Source organism: Protopterus annectens, chromosome 8.part0 (genome assembly GCF_019279795.1).
Source record: "Protopterus annectens isolate FY-2018-M chromosome 8.part0, PAN1.0, whole genome shotgun sequence".
Taxonomy (NCBI): Eukaryota; Metazoa; Chordata; order Ceratodontiformes; family Protopteridae; genus Protopterus; species Protopterus annectens.
Window position 1 is genome coordinate 1,400,421,320 of NC_056741.1, and position 20,225 is coordinate 1,400,441,544.

At 46.4% G+C, this 20,225-nt stretch overlaps 1 protein-coding gene across 1 annotated transcript in view; it reads right to left on the reverse strand.

Moving 5' to 3' along the window:
- PPP2R1B (protein phosphatase 2 scaffold subunit Abeta) overlaps window positions 1–20,225 on the reverse strand; it is a 1,373,270-nt gene that overhangs the window by 301,712 nt on the left and 1,051,333 nt on the right. The window contains exon 11 of the mRNA XM_044080997.1: window positions 9,720–9,780. Within this exon, the coding sequence (XP_043936932.1) occupies window positions 9,720–9,780 (61 nt within the window). The remainder of the gene's footprint in view (window positions 1–9,719; window positions 9,781–20,225) is intronic.

A 20,225-nucleotide genomic window follows, 5' to 3' on the forward strand; every position in this document is an offset into this window, starting at 1 on the left:
AAAATTCTGTATATGATCGGAAGCACCCAACAGTCTGTTGACATGGACTCCCATGCCGTTAGGTGCAACGAAAGACGACCCCCGAATGCCTCCAGAGCAGTCGAGCAACCCCCCTCAGGGATGCTGCGAGGACCTGAGAACCGTTACAGAGACCCCCTCTGGCTCTGGGCTGGTGTCTATCAAATCAAAACTCCTTCTGCCTCTGAAGAAGATGAATCCTGAGCTCCCCGGGAATACTGAAACGTCCAGAACCACATCTTTTGCCCTCAGTGATTTCTGGAGAAGAATCTTTGAGGGTTAGAGAAGTGAATCCCGACGGCAGACAGTGTCTTCCCATCCTTTTTGCTCTGGACGTACTTCTTGCGAACACTCTTCCCGAACAAGGAAGAACCATCATAAGGGGCATTCGCAAATGATGCCTTAAAGGGTTCTGTGAACTGTTAGATACCGCTTGAGTAGCCATCCACGGAGAATGTGCCCTCTGGTGACATGGACTCAGGCCTCTTTAACAAGGTTGTTGCTTGTTGCTCCTTCAGTGGCCTGTGAAAGGAGTTGCATGGACATGTTAGATACCGCTTTTAGAGTAGCCATCCACGTGGAGAATGTGCGCTTTTCCTCTGGTGACATGGACTCCAGGGATGACTCGCCTAGCTCTTTAACAAGGTTGTGCTGCAGTCGGGTAACGTGTGCCAAATTATTCAGCGCCCTTATGGAAAAGGTGGCTGAAGCATACACCCACTTCCCTTGGAAAAGGTGGCAGAAGCATACACCCACTTCCCTAGGCAATCCATCATCCTGGCCTTTTGGGTGGGGGGTATGGACTGTAGAACTTTGAACTTGTTCTTTCTTGGTGGCGGCTACTGCTACAAATAGTGTCTACAGGGACCCTTTGTTCCAACTAGGTCTATCTGAAGGGGGACTCAGGATCTTGTCTGGGCATTTTGGAATTGGCTCCACGGTGTTCAGTTCCTTCCATGTCTGGGTGGTAAGGTCCGCCAATGGATTCATGGGAGGGGACACCCAAGAAGTAGACGGGACCATGTCAAAGGCCTCCAGAAACAGACTCATCTGAGGTAGGCTCGGGGGTGGACCACCCTCCGTAGGCACAAGAGTTCCATGATGTCTACAAAGGAGATATCGTTGGGGGGGGGTGATCCTGGGGAGCCTTCCCCTTCCTCCAAATCGGTGTCCGCTGAGGGACTCTGTGGGGGAGTCCAGGTGCCTCCTTTTGCACGTCTGTTTGAGAGGAGCCTCTTCGGTGGGACTCTCTGAAGCGGATTCACAAACTGTTGTTCCGCAAGGTAAACTGCCTGGGGCACATCAGGCATGGGCTGTCCTTGAGTAGACAAAAAGGCCGAATGCGCTTCCAGAACCAAGGGAGTCGGGGAGGGATCCAAGAAAATAGTCAGGGGTCTCAACCCAATTGAGAGAACCCTTTCCACCACATCGAATGCTGAAGGACAGCGAGCCTCCTGGGACACCAGTAAGGAAGAAGCTCTCTTCGAATCCAACAGGGGAATCTGAGCAGAGCCTGCAGGTGCTGAGATGCCAAGGGGAGGGGCCATGACCCGACAAGGTCGAAGCCAATGGAAACCTCACCTTGTATCCGACACCCAGACTATGGCTCCAAGAGCTGCTCGGGTCTGAACTAGTTGGATCAGACATGCACAAGGTAACAGCCGACATTGAGATACAAGGTACCATTGGCGCTGAGCCCCCGACACAGAGACCTCTCTGATCCAAAAGCTCCGATACCGGGGGTTGGATCAGAGAAGGAGTTATAACAGAGAAAAAGGGAAGTGAGCTCCAGAAGGAGAGGGGGCTGGCAAGACTCCCACCTGGATCTGGGTGCGAATGTATCTTCGCATCATTTTGCCCATATCCACTTCACTTAAAACTTCTGGTGGAAAGCAAAGATGAGACCACTGACACAGACCTGGAATGTCAGTGCACAAAAGCTCTAGATTAAGTTCTAGCCTCCTCAGTCTCTGGCGAAAATCTAGCTGACCAGAGCAGAGGAGTACTAGGCCTAGAAATAACCTGTAGTTTGTGAGGAGGACCCGACTGGTCGGGGGATCTCTTCCTCGCCTTGTCCCTGACCCGTTTAGAAATGTCACCCTCCACAGGTCTCGTCAGGATGGTGAGTCCCGGCCTGGAAGGAGGATGAAGGGGCAGAAGAGACAGTCACAGCTGTGACCGCAGTAGTCGCAGGGACAGCCGCCTCTGATGCAGAAAGTTGCCCCTTTATAATAAGTTTGGCCTTGCGGTCTTTCAAGGCCTAGGGTTAAAACCTGCACAAATCTGACAGACAGGTGAGAAACCCTAAGCACACAATGCACAGAGTGTGGCCATCGGATGGGAAGAGCTTGTGGCCACACTCTGCACTTCCTAAAATTAGGTTTAGCCTACTCAGCCATGCTAGAAAGGGGGTGGCTTTACCCAAAACCACACACACACACACACACACACACACACACACACACACACACACACACACACACACACACACACACACACACACACACACACACACACACACACACACACACACACACAGACACACACACACAGACACACACACACACACACAGACACACACACACAGACACACACACACACAGACACACACACACACACACACACACACACACACAGACACACACACACAGACACACACACACAGACACACACACACACACACACACACACACACACACACACACACACAGACACACACACACACACGGGAGAGAGGAAACTACTGCACTAACTTTTAACTTTAACCTTTTTTGAAACGTGACTCACAACGAGGTAGGGGAGGAAAGAAGGGAAAACCTGACCTAACTTCTACAAGAAAACACTCACTCAAAGAAAAATTTGCTTTAGAAACACTCACCATGCCTGGAGCTCCGAGAACATGATGCTAGGCTAAGCCGCAGCAAATGAGATGCGAGGGAAGGAAGGAGATGGAGGGGTATTATGGGTAAGGGGAGGAGCTTGCAGCTCACATCAGATGCTTGTGATGCTGCAGTCTCGCATTCAATCCGGATCCAAATACCCACAGGTTGAAGAGCAAATGAAGTAAAACTGCTTCAGATCTGAAGTCTCCCAATCACTTCTGAAACACTACTCTCTTGCCTAAAAGCTGGTATACTAAAGCAGACTCCCTGCTAAGTTAATCTCCATTCTCCTGCTGAAATGGTACACAACCTGCAAAATGCAGGCATTCCAGCTCAGAAAAAAAATGTAGGACTGATTTGTTCTCTTTATTACAGCTATTATTTTACCAGGAAAGTCCAATGGGCCAGGAAAAGTACAGTTTTGTACCTACCATAAATGTAGATGTCCGAGAGGAATGCATCTGCAGTCCTTACAAATGGGTTGTCCTGTCGTCAGGCAGCCCTTCGGTCGGCCGGATTCCAAAGTCTGGGTCCGGCTTCGGCTGGTGTCGCACTTCACCCGACGTCATTGCGGCAGTTTTCGGGTATAAAGTCATCAGCAGACGCCATTTTCCTCAGTCTTTCTTGCCCCAGATGCCAGGTGCCCTCTTGGTAGGCTAAATTTGGATAAATGCCAAAGTTTCCAAATAATAGAGCACACACAAAATAAACATGTATGTACATATATACAAACAAATACACCACAATAGATCCACCCAAGCTAGCTGAAGATTGGTAAGTACCCTAGGAGTACCTCAGAGGGGAAGGAGGGTGGGTAATCCTGACTGCAGATGCATTCCTCTCGGACATCTACATTTATGGTAGGTACAAAACTGTACTATGTCCTTCAAGGATGCATCTGCATTCCTTACAAATGGGTAAAATACCATAGCTAAACTAGGGGAGGAGGAAATGAGAATAGATTATGGTGTAGTCAGGATCCCTTGCAAAACAGCAGTGGCAAAGCCAGCACGGGATCTAGAGTATAGAGGTAAGTTATAATGCTTGGCAAATGTATGCACGGAGGTCCAAGTAGCAACCTCTATAATGTCCTTGGTAGCCACTCCTCGTACGAAAGCTGTGGTAGTGGCTGTGGCCCTTGTGGAGTGAGGCCTGATGTTCTCTGGAGTTTTCTTTCCATGGTAGGAGTAACAAAATCTAATGCAATTTCCTATCCATTTGGAGATTGTCTGTTTAGAAATTGGTTTTCCTTCTTTTCCTGTTGCATAAGCTACCAGAAGCTGGTCAGTTTTTCTATTGTTTTTTGTCCTGTCCAGGTAGTAGCGTAATTGCCTGTGTACATCCAAGGTATGTAAAAGCTTTTCTCCCCTGTTCTGTGGATTGGGGAAGAATGTAGGAAGGTGGATAGCCGGATTTAAAGAGACTCTGGATACCACCTTAGGCATAAATGTAGGATTTGTTCTCATGGACACTCTGTCTTGATGGAAGATCAGGAAGGGTTGTACTGCCATTAATGCTTGTAGTTCAGAGACCCTTCTTGCTGAAGTTATTGCCAGCAGGAAGGCAGTCTTCCAGGATAAGTATTGCAAGTCCGCTGCAGCTGCTGGCTCGAAAGACGGTAGAGTCAGTTTTTCTAGCACAAAGTTCAAGTCCCATGCTGGCAATGGAGGTTTCCTGGGGGTTTTTACATTTTTAATTCCCCTCAAACTGTCTGAGCAGAGGATGCGAGAAGACAGGAGGATCCAAGCTGTATTGTGCTGAAATAGCTGATGCATGTATCTTGATGGAGGAATAGGACAGGCCTGTGTGGTAGAGCTCAGCCAAGTACTCCAGGATGTTGGCTATGTTCACCAGTGTCACATCTTGCCCTTTTGCAGCGCTCCAGATGAGATATCGTTTCCATTTTGCTGCATAATTCTTTCTTGTTGAAGGTCTACGAGCCTCCAGGATTATGTCCTTAACCCTTTGGGATAAATTTGGGTTAATTTCTGTCATGTGATGTTCCAGGCAGTTAGTTGCAGAGTTTTTAGGCTTGGATGCAGAATGTTGTAGTTGTTCTGTGTCAGCAGTAATGGGATCAGTGGTAGTTTCCATATTTGTTCCCTGGACATGCTCCTCAGTAGTGGGTACCAATGTTGTCTTGGCCAGTCTGGGGCTATCAGAATGATCCTCGGACGTTCCTCTTTGATCTTGAGAAGCACCTTGTGCATCAAAGGAAGTGGTGGGAATTCGTATGCTGTCATGCTTTTCCAACTGAAGGATAGGGAGTCCACCTTCCAAGCAAGTGGGTGGTAAGTCCTTGTGCAGAATTTCTTCAACTGGTGATTGTATGGGGATGCAAACAAGTCTATTTGTGGCAATCCCCATTTTCTTGTGATGGCTTTGAAGATGTCCGGATGCAGCATCCATTCGTGGGCATCTGTTATTGTTCTGCTTAATGCGTCTGCTAGAATGTTTTCCTTCCCTGGAACATAAATTGCCTGTAACTGAAGGTTGTAACCCAGAGCCACATCCCATAGGTCTAGTGCCAGCCGCATAGGGGTATGAGTGTGTGCCTCCCTGTTTGTTGATGTACCACATAACTGTGGTGTTGTCTGTCCTTATCAACAGCTGACCTTCGTGGAGAAGAGGACTGAATGCCTGGATTGCCAATTTTACTGCCATCATTTCTTTTAGATTTATGTGCAGATGCAGTTGGTCTTGAGTCCATAGGCCTTGAATGCACTTGTCCATCATGTGTGCCCCCCAACCGAGGTCTGAGGCATCTGTCGTGATAGTTTGTCTTGGATGACCTTTGCTGAAGGGCAGTCCTGTGTTTGATTGACAGGCCTGTGCCCACCATAAGAACTCTTGTTTCAGGCATGGGATCATTGGAATTTTGGTTTCCAGGCTGTGCTTGTGCTGAGACCACAAATTCTTTAGGTACCACTGTAGCTTTCTCATATGGAGCCTGGCATAAGGGACCAGAATTATGCAGGATGCCATGAAGCCTAGAGCTTGTAACACTTTTCTTGCAGTTAAATGGCTCTGCTTTGTTAAAGCCAAAAAGTAGAGAGGAAGTTGTTCTTTCTTTTCTGCAGTTAGAAATGCCATTTGTTTGGATGTGTCCAGTTCTGCACCCAGAAAGGTTATTATTTGGGATGGAATCAGCCTTGACATTTTTGAATTGACTGTGTATCCCAGGGCTTGTAGCAGGTAGATGACTCTCTGTAAGTCTACTGTTAATTTGTTTTTGTTGTCTGCTTGTATCAGGCAGTCGTCCAGGTAGGGATAGATTTGAATCCCCTGAAGTCTGCAATGAGCGATTACTGATGCCAGGCATTTCGTGAACACTCTGGGCGCAGTAGATAAGCCAAAGGGCAATGCTGAGAATTGATAATGCTCTGATCCTGCAAGAAATCTGAGGTATCTTCTGCAAATTGGTCTTATGGGGACGTGCAGGTATGCCTCCTTGAGATCTAGAGTTACCAGCCAAGACTCCTTGCCCAGCATGGGAAGAAGCTGCTGTAGAGTCAGCATTTTGAATTTTGGAACAATGAGGAATGTGTTTAGAGCAGACAGATCTAGAATAGGCCTCCATTTGTTTTCTTTTCTTGGTACCAGGAAGAGCCTGGAGTAAAATCCCTTCCTTGCTCCATAGATGGTACCTTTTCCACAGCTCTCATTCTTAATAATTGAGATATTTGTTTTAGAGCTTCTGCCCTTTGAGTAGGTGGTAGGTTTGGCATTCCTCTTTCCTGGTAGAGTATGGAAATGGAACCTGTAACCTTGGTCTATAGTTTGCAAAATCCATTTTTCTCTTGTAATGCAGTGCCAGTTTTTTGAAAATAAGGTTAGCTTTCCACCTAAGGGTGCTTCTAGTTGTTCCCTGGTAGGCGGTGTCACCGCCAAGTCACTGTGATTGAGTTGTTGTAGTGGTGGTGGCTGTGTCCGTGCCTCGTTGGTTGTTACCCTGCCACTGGCGACCCCTGTAGGCACCTCTGGGTTGGTTTCTGCCTCTAGAGCGCCTATTCCTGCCTCTTTGTGCCTTAGAGGACTCCGGAAAGGACCAGTTCTCGGAGGGCCAATTCCTGCTAAACCTTGGAGGTTGAACTTGTAAGAAATCTTTTACGGTTTGCACAGATTTTGCTTTCTCTTCCATCTTTTTGAGAACCTGCTGTGCGGGGGCACCAAATAAATTGACCTTGTCCATAGGTGCATCCAAAAGCTTAGATTTGATATGGTCTGGTAATGCCTGTTCTTTCAACCATGCATGCCTCCTGATAACTGTGCCCGTCATGGCTGATCTAAAGGAAGCCTCCAGTGCATCATAGCCACATTTTAAAGAATGGTTACTAACCTGCTGAATGTTATGTAACATTTCTTGAACATACTTTTATCTAAAGATTCTTCAGAGGACAGCTTTTAGTCAACTGGTCAAGCATAAACTCTTGATATTGAATCATATGAAATTGGCAATTCAAAGCTCTAGCTGACAAAGTAGCAGAGGTGTAAACTTTTACCCCATCTCTAAGGACCTGGAATCCCTTTCAGAGGGGAGGGGGTTTTTAGAAGAAGTAGCTGCTACAGCTTTAGGGCCCTGGGAGATAGTCTCTGGATCTGCAAAGGGGCCTTATATAAGTGGTGATGAGTGTCCGGGACCCTGTAGTACCTATCTGGTTTAGCAGGAGCCGGAGGTAAAGTATCAGGAGAAGTGCAAGCATCATTAAATGCATCATCAACAACAGATAGAACTGGAGTGATAGCTAAAGGCCTATGCTGTGGTAAGTGTAGAAAGGTCCTAAGCCTTTTTCTTGAGTCTGAGAAATCTTGGCCCTGCCACTGGAATTGTTCCCTCATAGCATGCAAGGTTTCCCCAAAGGAAAATTCCTCAGGAGGAGAGGCTGAAGGGATGGACTCCTCAGCATCGGAGTCTTCGTAAGGAGAATAAGAAGCCTCAGGAGGATCAGAATGTATTGAATCATCAGAAGAATCATCTGTGGCTACTGGCTCAGGGGGCTCTGCTCTAGGCCTCTTTTCTGGAGGAGGGAGAGAGGCCCTGTCTGGATGAGGCTGGGATCCACGGATTAAAGTGATGAGATCCTGTGCCAAGGAAAGCATATGGGAGCTGGTGCTGGGCCTGTGAGAGGGGGGCTTGGCAGGCACTGGCTTGGAAGTTTTGGCTGCTTTAGCCCTGGCAAAGGCCTTAATAGACATAGCTGGAGGAGGCCTAGCAGCTCCACGTGCAGGAGTAGAAATATCTAGTGGAATGGTGTCTGAGAACTCCTGTGAAATCGCAACAGAAGGCTGGATTTCAGAAGCCGTTTCTACCAGAGTAGAGGAGGCCTCGGTAGAAGGCAAGTTGTCGGCTGAAGAAAGAACCGCTTGCTCGGTTTCGGCCGAAACAGAGACACTCGCGGATTGCTTGGCCGTGGTTTCAGCCGAAACCGCGGACCGCGAGTGTCGGTCCTTTTCTTTGCGTTTTTTAGTTATTTGCGCAGTCGGAGGATCCGACGGCATAATGTAGGCAAATTGAGCCGAAAATCTGTTCAGCAAAGTCCGACGCCTCAGCGCCCCGGTTAAAGAAGCACAGGCTAGACAAGCTGCTACGCCGTGGTCTGGGCCTAAACAATGTATACAATAGGAGTGGAAATCTTTATGAGGTATTTGTTTCCCACAAGATAAACAGTTATTAACTTTCTCTGACATCGGCTGAGGCAAGAAAGAGTCCCCAACGGGGTACTTAGCTTTATAGAAGTCTTCGAAGTAGTATTCGGTAGAAGTAATCTCTGGATCTGACCGACCGGCACTTGCGAACAGCTTCTGCTTCGGGCGCCACGCGGCAAGAAAGACTGAGGAAAATGGCGTCGGCTGATGCCTTTATACCCGAAAACTGCCGCAATGACGTCGGGTGAAGTGCGACACCAGCCGAAGCCGGACCCAGACTTTGGAATCCGGCCGACCGAAGGGCTGCCTGATGACAGGACAACCCATTTGTAAGGACTGCAGATGCATCCTTGAAGGACATCCCCATTTTCAGTGGAGGCCAGGCCAGGGGAAAAAAGCTCCACTTTAAGCAGAGACTTACATAAGACTACATAAAAAGGAAAAATTATAGAAAGTTTAAAAAGTTTCATAGAACCTTCATAAAACAGAAAATTATAGATAAGTTTCACAGAAATTTCATAATACAGAGATATAATACACTAGGTTGCACAAATAGTGTCGAAAGACAATAATACTTGGTATGATAGTGCAAAATACAACTATTTCAGGATTAGAAAGATAGTATCAAAAAAAGCAAATGGCACTGGCATTAGAATAAAACAGCTAATTAAAGTATTAGAATATAACATATTGAAAATGTAAGGGAATATTACAATTATGAATGCAAAGACAAGAAACTAAGACAGTACGATAGAGAAAATGGGAGATAGAAGAGTAAAAACCAGTGTCAGTAGCTAGAGAGAAAAGAGAAGAGGACTTGAAGTGGAAGGGGAATAGGTGGAGCAGTGGTAAGTAAGAGGCAAGACGAGGAGTAAAAATACAAAATTCATTAGGAAGTAGAGAACTTTTAGCACAAGCTAGAATAAGCAGTTTCATAGTTTGTAAATGTTCGACTTCACTGTATTTCACCACACTCGTATGTCACAAAGATTGGTACCCACATAGATCCATCAGATTAGACAACACATTTCTGCAACAAAGACACATTTCAAATGCATTAGTAAAAATGCCATTCCACTACTAATTCACAAACATATACTGAAACAGATGGAGATTTTAATTGCCAAACTTGGTTGACCATTAACTAACCGTGTAGAAACTAGTAACTCTTACCATGGTCTACAAGCCAAGCCATGCACAAGGAATTCAGCTTTTCATCAAAGAATTCGACACCCTAAAAAGAGAAAAAAAAAAAACATTAAAAAAGTCCAAAGAGCAAAACTGTAACCATCTACTTAACACTTTAGTTACTAGCAGGAAGGAGTGGGAGACATCTGAAAAGGAAATGCACAACTGTCTTCACCAGCCAGCACTTCCAGATGAAGCCTAGCAGGCAAAACAGGAACCTTTTCAGCCACAACCAAGGACCACTATTTAGTTCAATTACTTTGGTAAACCGTTTAAATAAAGCGTAAGGGAATCCATAAATAAATGTATGTTCATTAGCAAAATGAAAGCCTGAATTCTCTGAGCTAAAGTTCTAAGAAAGATTTGATCAAAAATTTGTGAAGCTTGTGTCTCCCCTTGGAAAATCTGTACAGTGCTACTATTGCTCAGTGCAAAAAAAAAAAAAAAAAAAAAAATTCGGATGACACCTTTATTTATGCATTACTTAACACTAAAGTAAAGTTGTGTACCTACATAAATGTAGATGTTGAGTGTATTCACTGTTGCAGTCATTACACTTGGGTTATCCTGCTGGCAGGCTACACGCAGTCGGCCTGAATTCCAAAGTCTTGGTCCGGCGTCAGTTGCTGTCGCCTCTTCCCTGACGTCAGTGCGCCAGGGTTATAAAAGATGCAGCCGACGCCATTTTCTTCAGTTTTTCTTGCCCCAGATGTCAGCTGCCCCCAAAAGGGTAGGCCAACAATTATGCCAATAAAAATGCATGCACTAAAATAAAACATTACCTTCATCTACAAGCAAATACACCACATAGGTTGTACAGAATAGAGAAGTACAGATAAGTCCCAGCAAAGAAAGGGGGATGGTGGGTGGGTAACCTGGACTGCAACAGTGAATACACTCGAACATCTACATTTATGGCAGATACACAACTGCACTATGTTCATAGTGTTTCACTGTTGCAGTCATTACACTTGGGTTGAATCCCAAAGCTGAGGTTGGGTGGCTGGGCCTAAATAGAATTAGGAGTGGCTATGAGGCCCTGCAGAACTGCAGTGGCAAAACCTGCTCTGGATTTAGAGTAGAGAGGTAAGTGGTAGTGCTTGGTAAAAGTGTGGACTGAACTCCAAGTTGCAGCCTCTAAAATGTCTTTGGTTGGTACTCCTCTGAGGAAGGCTGCTGAAGTGGCTGCTGCTCTGACTGAATGTGGCCTAATGCCCTTAGGCACTGATTTGCCATGTTGTGCAAAGCAGAAACGAATGCAGTGACCTATCCATTTTGAAATAGTCTGCTTAGAGATCGCTTTTCCTTGTGATCCTGCAGCATATGCCACTAAGAGCTGCTCAGTCTTTCTGAAAGCTTTAGTTCTGTCCAAGTAGAAGCGTAGCTGCCTGTGTATGTCCAAAGAATGTAGGAGTCTCTCACCCTTATTCTGTGGGTTTGGATAAAAAGTAGGCAAATGAATGGTTTGGTTAAGGGCCACACTGGACACTACCCTTAGGCATAAATGTTGGGTTCGGCCTCGGAGAATCCCTGTCTGGATGGAAAATGATAAAAGGTTCCACAGCCATGAGTGCCTGCAACTGAGACTCGTCTTGCAGAGGTTATTGCTAGGAGCAGAGCCGTTTTCCATGATAAAAACTTTATCTCAGCTGTACTGGCTGGCTCAAATGAAGGCAGTGTGAGTTTTTCCAAGACATAGTTGAGGTCCCATGCAGGTATTGGTGCTCTCCTTGGGGGTCTTAAATTTTTGGCCCCTCTGAGGTACTGCCTTAGCAATGGATGAGAAAAAAGAGGTGGTTCCGTATTGTAATGAGCTGAAATGGCAGAGGCATGGATTTTAATTGATGAAAAGGATAAGCCTTTGTCCAGCATCTCAGTTAGGCATTGCAAGATCTGAGGAATATTTGGTACCACCGTGTTAATTCCTTGTGCCTGGTTCCCAACGCAGAATCTCTTCCATTTTTTCTGCACAAGATTTTCTGGTACTGGGCCTCATGGCCTCCAAAATAACATCCATCACTGCTTTAGAGAGAGGTGTGTTCTGAATGGCTACATTATCCACCATGCTGCCAGATTTAGGGTCCCGAGTTGGCTGTGCAGGATCAGATTGTTTTGTTGGGTCAATAAGTGAGGAATTAGAGGTAATGTCCAGGCTGGGCCTTGAAACAAGCTCTTTAGGATTGGGTACCAGTGCTAGCGGGACCAGTCTGGGGCAATCAGAATCATTTTTGGCTTCTCTTGTCTGACCTTTAGGAGTACCTTGGGGAGGAGAGGCAGAGGAGGAAAGGCATAAACTGTTAGGGTTTCCCAGCTGAATGATAGAGCATCCACTTTCCATGCTTGCTTGTGAAAAGTCCTCGTGCAGAACCTCTGTAGTTGGCAGTTGTGGGGGGAGGCAAATAGAGCTATGTCCGGGCATCCCCATTCCTTTGTTATCATGCTGAAGACTTGTGGATCCAGTTTCCACTCGTGGGGATCCATGAGGTTTCTGCTTAATTCATCTGCCAAAGTATTTATCTTTCCTGGCAGGAATTGTGCTTGCAGGTGTACTTATAAGTCAATGCTGTGTTCCACAAAGTCATGGCTTGTCTGCAGAGGGTGTAGGAATGTGTGCCTCCCTGCTTGTTCATGTACCACATGACTGTAGTATTGTCCGTCCTTATCAGTGATTGTCCTGGATGAAGTAGATCCTTGAAAGCTGTCAGGGCATTCTGAACAGCTAGCATCTCTTTTTGATTGATATGAAGATGCCTTTGGCTTGTGGGCCATGTGCCCTGAAGACATTTTCCTGCCATGTGGGCTCCCCAGGCATAATCTGATGCAACTGTTGTTATTGGCTGTCTGGGTTGTGGGTTGGTTGAATGTCTGTCCCTCATTGTGGTGACAGGCCTGTGCCCATCATCGAAACTCCTGTTGCAGGCAAGGAAGGAAGGTAATTAATGTTTCCAGGCTGTGGCAATGTTGAGTCCAAACACATTTTAGATACCATTGTAGTTTCCTCATATGCAGTCTGGCATATGGAATTAGTAGAATGCAGTATGCCATGAAGCCCAAAGTCTGCAGAATTTTCTTGCAGATAACTGGGTCTTTGTTGCCAACATTTTGAAGTAAGAAGTCAGTTGCCTTTGTTTCTCTGGTGTGAGATAAGCCATCTGGGCAGTTGTATTTAAGCTTGCACCCAGGAATATTATCTCTTGAGAGGGTACTAGTCTTGATTTCTTTTAGTTTACTGTGTACCCTAGGCAAATTAATAATCTTTTTACAAACGCCAGATGTTTTAGTAAAATGTCCTTGTTCTCTGCTTGAATAAGGCAGTCCAAATAAGGATATATTTGAATTCCTCTGTCTGCAAAAATGCAATTACTTAAGACCCTGGGCGCAGTAGATAAGCCAAAGGGCAGTGCAGAGAATTGGTAGTGCATTGAGCCAGCTATGAATCTGAGGTATCTTCTGCAAGATTGTCTGATTGGTACATGCAGGTATGCCTCTTTTAGGTCCAAAGTTACAAGCCAAGCCTTCTTGCCCAGCATGGGGCAGAAGCTGCTGCAGAGTCAACATTTTGAATTTTGGAATGTCCAGAAAAGTATTTAGAATAGACAGGTCCAGTATTGGTCTCCAGACTTTGTCCTTTCTGGGTAGCAAGAAAAGTCTTGAGTAAAATCCTTGTCCCTGCTCTTGCTGTGGTACTTGCTGAATGGCCCTCATGTCCATGAGGGATGAAACTTGTTTTTGCACCTCTGCCCATTGATTGTGTGGCAGATCTGGCATACCCTTTGCCCTTGGCAGGGTGTGAAAGTGGAACCTGTAGCCCCGGGATACTATATTCAAGACCCACTTGTCCTGGGTGATCCTGTGCCAATTCTGAGAAAAAAGTGCTAGCTTTCCCCCCAAGGGGGCTGCCAAAGAATAAGTGCTTGGTGCTGGCAGAGGAAAGTCATTGGGACCGTTTCCTATATGGCTGTGATTTGTCTTTTCTGCTTTTGGAGGTAAAAGAGCCCCACTGTTTAGGCCTGTATGAGCCCTGGGACTGGGGTCTGCCTCTGGGGGGTATGTACCTGCCTCTTTGTGGCCTGTCTGACACTGGAAAGGACCAATTCTTTGTAGGCCAGTTCCTGGGTGGCTGTACCTGTAAGAAATCCTTTACTGTTTGCATAGATTTTGCTTTGTCCTCCATTTTCTTCAATACCTCCTCTGCTTTACCACCAAATAAAGTATCATGCTGTAATGCAGCATCTAATAATTTTGCTTTAACATGATCAGGCAGATTCTGTTCCTTTAACCAAGCATGCCTTCTAGTGACAGAACCCGTAACTGCGGCCCTGCAAGAAGCCTCCAGAGAATCAAAACCACATTGCAATGTATGCTTTCCCACTTGTTCAGTTGCATGTAATAAATCCTGCATTTCCTTATTTTCTGCACAATCAGAATTAGTCAACATTTTCTGCTTAAGCAGTGACATTAAGTATTGCTGATATTTAAGCATATGAAATTGACAGTTTAATGCCCTCACAGCCAAAGTAGCAGAAGTGTAAACCTTTTCCCCCCATCTATCTAGTGCCCTTGAATCCCTATCAGAGGGAATAGGATTTTTTGCAGTGGAAACCTTGACCCCTTTGGGACCCGGAGAAATGGTTTCTGGGTCAGCAGCAGGGTCTTTATAAAGAAATGTATGTGAATCCGGAACCCTGTAGTATCTGTCTGGTTTAACAGGGGCAGGGGATAAAGAGTCAGGAGAAAGGCCGGACTCTGAAAATACATCATCCACAATGTCTAACACAGGAGGAATAGCAAGAGGCCTGTGCTGAGGTAGTAAAAGGAAATCTCGAAGCCTTTTCTTAAATTCTGAGTAGTATTGGCTTTCCCAGTGGAAATGCTCCCTCATGGTATGCAGGATTTCCCCAAAAGAATAATCCTCAGGAGGAGAGGCTGAAGGGACAGATTCTTCAGCATCAGAATCCTCATGGGGAAGAACAGAGTATTCCTGCTCAGAGGAGGAGTCAGAGGAAATGGAAACCTGATCTGAAGATTCATATTTTGTCTCTTGCCTAGGCCTCTTATCAGGAGGGGGATGGGTACCCCTGATCAAGGTAATTAGGTCTTCGGCCATTTTGAGCATCTGTTTTTTAGGCATGGAAGTCTGTCCAGGAAAAAGCTGTACTTGTTTCTTTGTCTTTAGAGCTGCTTTAGTCTTTGCCTTTGAAGCTGTGGTTGGCTTAACATACAACTGTGTAGGTCTGAAAACACCCTCAGAAGCCGATGCCTGCTCAGCAGCTCCGGACCCATCTGAGGGGATAGTTTCTGTGTGTCCAATACCTTGAGTATCCCAGAGGCCTAGTTGGCTCCACGTGGGTGTCAGCAACGGCCTGTGGTTCTGAGGCAGCGGGTGTCAGGGGCTGCAAAAGCACCTCACTGAGAACCAGTGATTGGCTTAGCTGTAGCCTCGTCGGTTTTGGACCTCGGGTGCCTGTCCTTTTCTTTTTCCGTGCGCTTTTTGTAAACTCCAGTCGTTGGCTGTTCAGACGGCATTATATAATTGAATCTTCGGCCAAAGTAATGAAAGGCAAAATCGTACCGACGCTTAATAGTGCGTTGGTTAAATCTAGCGCAAAACCGACAGCTAGCAATGTTGTGATCAGGGCCTAGGCAATGAATACAATAAGAATGAAAATCCTTATGAAGTATTTGCTTCCCACAAGAAATACAATTTTTTCTGACATCGGTCTGGAGGAAGAAAAAAGTTTCCCCAACGGGATACTTAGCTTTAATGAAGACTTCGTATCTGAAATTCGTCTTTGAAAATCTCAGGAGTCGGCTGACTGGCACTTGCGAACTGCTTTTGCTTTGGGCACCGCGCGGCAAGAAAGACTGAAGAAAATGGCGTCGGCTGCATCTTTTATACCCCTGGCGCACTGACGTCAGGGAAGAGGCGACAGCAACCGACGCCGGACCAAGACTTTGGAATTCAGGCCGACTGCGGGTAGCCTGCCAGCAGGATAACCCAAGTGTAATGACTGCAACAGTGAAACACAAACATCTACAAAAATAGTTTTGAAGATTGCCTGGTAGCCTTACTGTAGTTAAACAATTTGATTAGTAATAAAATGTTAAAAGCAACAAGAAAGAAAAGTTGTGTAAAATCTTACCATAACCATAATTGTCTTTCTCTTCCATGTTTGCAGTATTCCACATATGGGTTTAATCCTCTTGCTTTGTGCAAGTCTGGCCAGTATGCAAAAGTTTTCAATCCCTAAATGGAGCGTGGGACGTCTGACTATGCTCAAGGAATGTGGGCCAACCCACCAGCCCTCAGAAAGTGCAGTTGAGTACATTTACCATAAATGTAGATGTTGAGTGTGTTCACTGTTGCAGTCATCACCTGTGGGTTATCCCTGCTGTGGTAACCCTCGGCCGACCCGAATACCAGAGCCAATGTTTTTCTGAATTGGCTGCAGTCGCCTGTAATCTGACATCAGGTCGTCAGTACTATAAAAGCAAGGCAGGAGACGTCATTACATCAGTTTTTCTTGCCCTAACCCATTAGAAGCACAAGGAAATAAGGTAAAGTGGTCCTGGTGGCTAAATGCCAACATGGGAAGCTTATGTCCCCCTAGGGAAGAGGATATAAGAGGGATGGAGGGAGGGAAACCAGGACTGCAACAATGAATACACTCTAACATCTACATTTATGGTAAGTGTACACAACTGTACTATGCTCTTAGTGTTCCCCTGTTGCAGTCATCACCTGTGGGAGGATTCCCAAAGCTAAGGAGAGGGGTGGAAGGAAAGGTTAGAGCCCTAGGCATGGGTCAAGCAAGCCCTGCAGAACTGCAGAGCCAAACCCTGCCCTAGACTTAGGAAAAAGAGGTAGGTGGTAATTTTTTGTAAAGGTATGGACAGAGGTCTAGGTGTCAGCTTCCAAGATGTCCCTGGTGGGGACTCCTCTGAGGAAGGCTGTGGAAGTGGAGGCTGCCCTAGTGGAATGGGTATGCATAGACTTGGGGGGGGGGGTTCCCATTTAGTCTGTAGCAGAAATGGATACAGTGTGATATCCATTTGGAAATGGTTTGCTTGGAAATGGACTTGCCCTCTGCCCTTGGGCCAAAGCTGACAAGCAGCTGGTCTGTTTTTCTGAAGGGTTTAGTACGGTCCAGATAGTATATGAGCTGTCTGTGCATGTCTAGCGAGTGCAGAAGTCTTTCCCCCTTTTGAGGGTTGGGAAAGAAGGTGGGTAGTTGCATGGCCTGGTTGAGGGTCACATCGGATGCCACCTTGGGCATAAAGGAGGGGTTAGTCCTCAGGGACACCCTGTCTGCGTGGATGATGATGAAGGGTTCAACAGCTATGAGTGCCTGAAGTTCTGAAACCCTTCTGGCTGAGGTGATAGCTAGTAGGAAGGCAGTCTATTTCGATTCTGTTGAAGCAGCAGGTTCAAAAGGAGGCAAGGTTAATTTTTTCTAAAACATAACTCTGGTCCCAAACTGGTGTGGGAGGCCTTCTTGGAGGTATGACATTAGAAGCCCCCTGTGAGGAATTGTTTAATGAAAGGATGAGAGAAGAGGGGTAGGCATAAATCATAATGGGCTGAAATGGCTGAGGCATGGATTTTAATAGAAAAGAGGAGGCCACTTTTGAGCAACTCGGTTAGGTAATCCAAGAAAAGAGGAATGGAAGGATGTGAGGTACTGGCCCCAGGAACAGAATCTTCCCATTTTCCTGCATAAGATTTTCTGGTGCAAGGCCTTCTGGCCTCTGTGATAATGTCTAGGACCCATTTGCTTAACAAGGTCTCTGTCAGTTTTTAAGGTACAAGTCATGCTGAAAGACAGAGTCTGCAAGTCTGGGTGCAGTATCTCCCCCGTCACCTGGGTCAAGAGGTCTGACATCAGGGGAAGCTGCTTGGTGGGTTGTAAAGGTCAGGCTGCGCAGTAAGGGGTACCAGTGTTGCCCGGGCCAATCTGGAGCAACGAGGATGGATTTTGGTCTCTCCTCCCTTACTTTAATCAGTACCTTGAAAATAAGGGACAGAGGAGGGAATGCATACACAAAGCGGGAGTTCCAGGGGAAGGTCAAGGCATCAACCTTCCATGCTAGGAGGTGATAATCCCTGGTACAGAACTTTTGCAGCTGGTGGTCGAGGTGCGAAGCAGAGATCCACATCCGGAGATCCCCACTCCAGAGTGATTTGCAGAAAGATTTCCCTGTGGAGCTGCCATTCGTGGGGGTCCAGTAAGTTTCTGCTTAGGTGGTCTGCCAGAGTGTTGTTGACCCCTGGTAGGTACTCAGCAATTAGGTTTAGACCCATGGAGGTGGCTGGGCAGCCAGAGGTTCATGGGTAGTTTGCACAGGCAGTAAGAATGGGTCTCCCCAGGTTTGTTGATATACCACAACTGTGGTGTTGTCTGTTTTTATAAGGAGGACCCCCTGGCCTGAGATGGTGTTTGAAGGATGTCACAGCCTTTTGTACTGCCATCACTTCATTGACTGATGTGTAAGTGAAGGTGCTGGGCATCCGAAAGATCTTGGGTGCACCTGCCTACTAGGCAAGTGCCCCAAGCAATGTCTGAGGTGTTGGTGGTGATGATCTGGCCGGTAGGGCAGAGGATGAATGGAAGACCCTTGTTCTTGGCACAGGCCTCTGCCCACTACAGAAACTCGGCCTTTATACATGGGATCAGAGGGAGAGAGGTGTCTAGAGCCTGAGAGTGCAGGCACCAAAGGTTCTTTAGGTACCACTGAAACTTTCTAAGGTGAAGCCTGGCCAGAGGAATTAGAAGGATGCAAGATGCCATGTATCCCAGGGTTTGCAGGAACTTCCTCGTGGTGAGGTGAGTTCTGGAAGCTACCTGGGTAAAGTAGAGAGGCAGGTAGCTCTGTTTTACTGGGGCTAGGAAGGCCATTTGGGATGCTGCGTCTAGCAGTGCATCCAAGAAAATGATCTTCCTGGTGGGGGGCTGCTTTGATTTCTTCTCATTGACTGTGAAGTCTAGAGAAGTTGATAGGGATTTGACAAAGAGAAGGTCCTGGAACAGCTTTTAGTTGCAGTCTACCTGAATGAGGCAGTCATCCAGGTATGGGTAAATCTGAATATTTCTTTGTTTGCAAAATGCTACGGCCGGGGCTAAGCATTTGGTGAATACTCTGGGTGCAGTAGATAAGCCAAAGGGCAGCGCAGAGAACTGAAAGTGTTGTGATCCTGCTCTGAAGCGCAGGAATTTCCTGTAGGATTCCCTTATGGGGATGTGGAGGTAGGCATCTTTTAGGTCTAAGGTCACTAGGCCAGGCATTTTTTGTTAGCATAGGCAGCAGCTGCAGCAAAGTGAGCCAATTTTAATCTGGGGACCACCAGGGAGGTGTTCAGAATGGATAGATCCAGGATGGGGCGCCAAGTGCCCTCTTTTCTGGGAACAAGGAACAGTCTGGAATAAGCGCCTTTGCTTGCTTGATCTGGGGGGGACAGGTTCTACTGCCCCCTGGGATAGGAGAGTTTGGACCTGTTTCAATGCCTCTGCTCACTGATTTGGAGGCAAGTCTGTGTACCCTCTTGGAATTGGGAGTTCGCTGAAAGAGAATTTGTATCACTGAAAAATGTTCTTTAAGACCCATTGGTCCTTTGTTACAAAAAGCCAATTTTCTTTAAAGAGGGAGAGCCTTCCTCCTAGTTTTTGGTGAGTGAAGGGAGGGCGGAGGGTGTGAATCATCGTGAATTTTTGCCATAGAAGGGTGGCTTAGAACTCCCTGCCTTTGGTGCGGAAGTGGTCCACTGTTTGCTTCTCTGCTGGGCCTGGGATAGGGGCCTGGATGGTCTGTCCCTGCGGAGCTTACTTTGGCCCTGTCTGTTAGGTGCAGGGAAGGACCAGTGCTTAGAGGGAAAGTTCCTGCTGAACCTGGGAGGTTGAACCTGAAAGAAATCTTTTACTGTTTGCATAGATTTCGCTTTGTCCTCTATCGTTTTAAGCACCTCCTCCGCTTTTCCTCCTTATCCATGGATGCATCAATAAGTTTAGACTTGACATGATCAGGGAGAAGTTTTTCCTTCAGCCATGCATGTCTCCTAATGACAGAGCCCGTCACTGCTGTCCTGCTAGAGGTTTCTAGGGCTTCATATCCACAGTGAAATTAATGTTTGGCCACTTGACAGCAGACTGCAGTAAACCTGCTAATTCTTTTGAAGTGGCAGTGTCAGGAAAAGTAGAAATCTTTTGTTTTAATAGTTCCAAAGTGTGTTGCTGATATTTTAATATATGGTACTGACAACTGAATGCTCTGATAGCTAAGGTTGCAGAGGTGTATAGTTTTTTACCCCATCTGTCCATAGCTGTGCAGTCCATGTCAGAAGGAATAGGATTCTTGGCAGAACTAGTCTTAGCTCATTTAGGTCCCTGTGTAATGACCTCTGGGTCTGCAGCAGGATTTCTGTACAGGTATTTGTGAGAATCTGGTACTCTGTAATACCTCTTAGGTTTACTGGGAGCAGCTGGGAGGGTGTCAGGG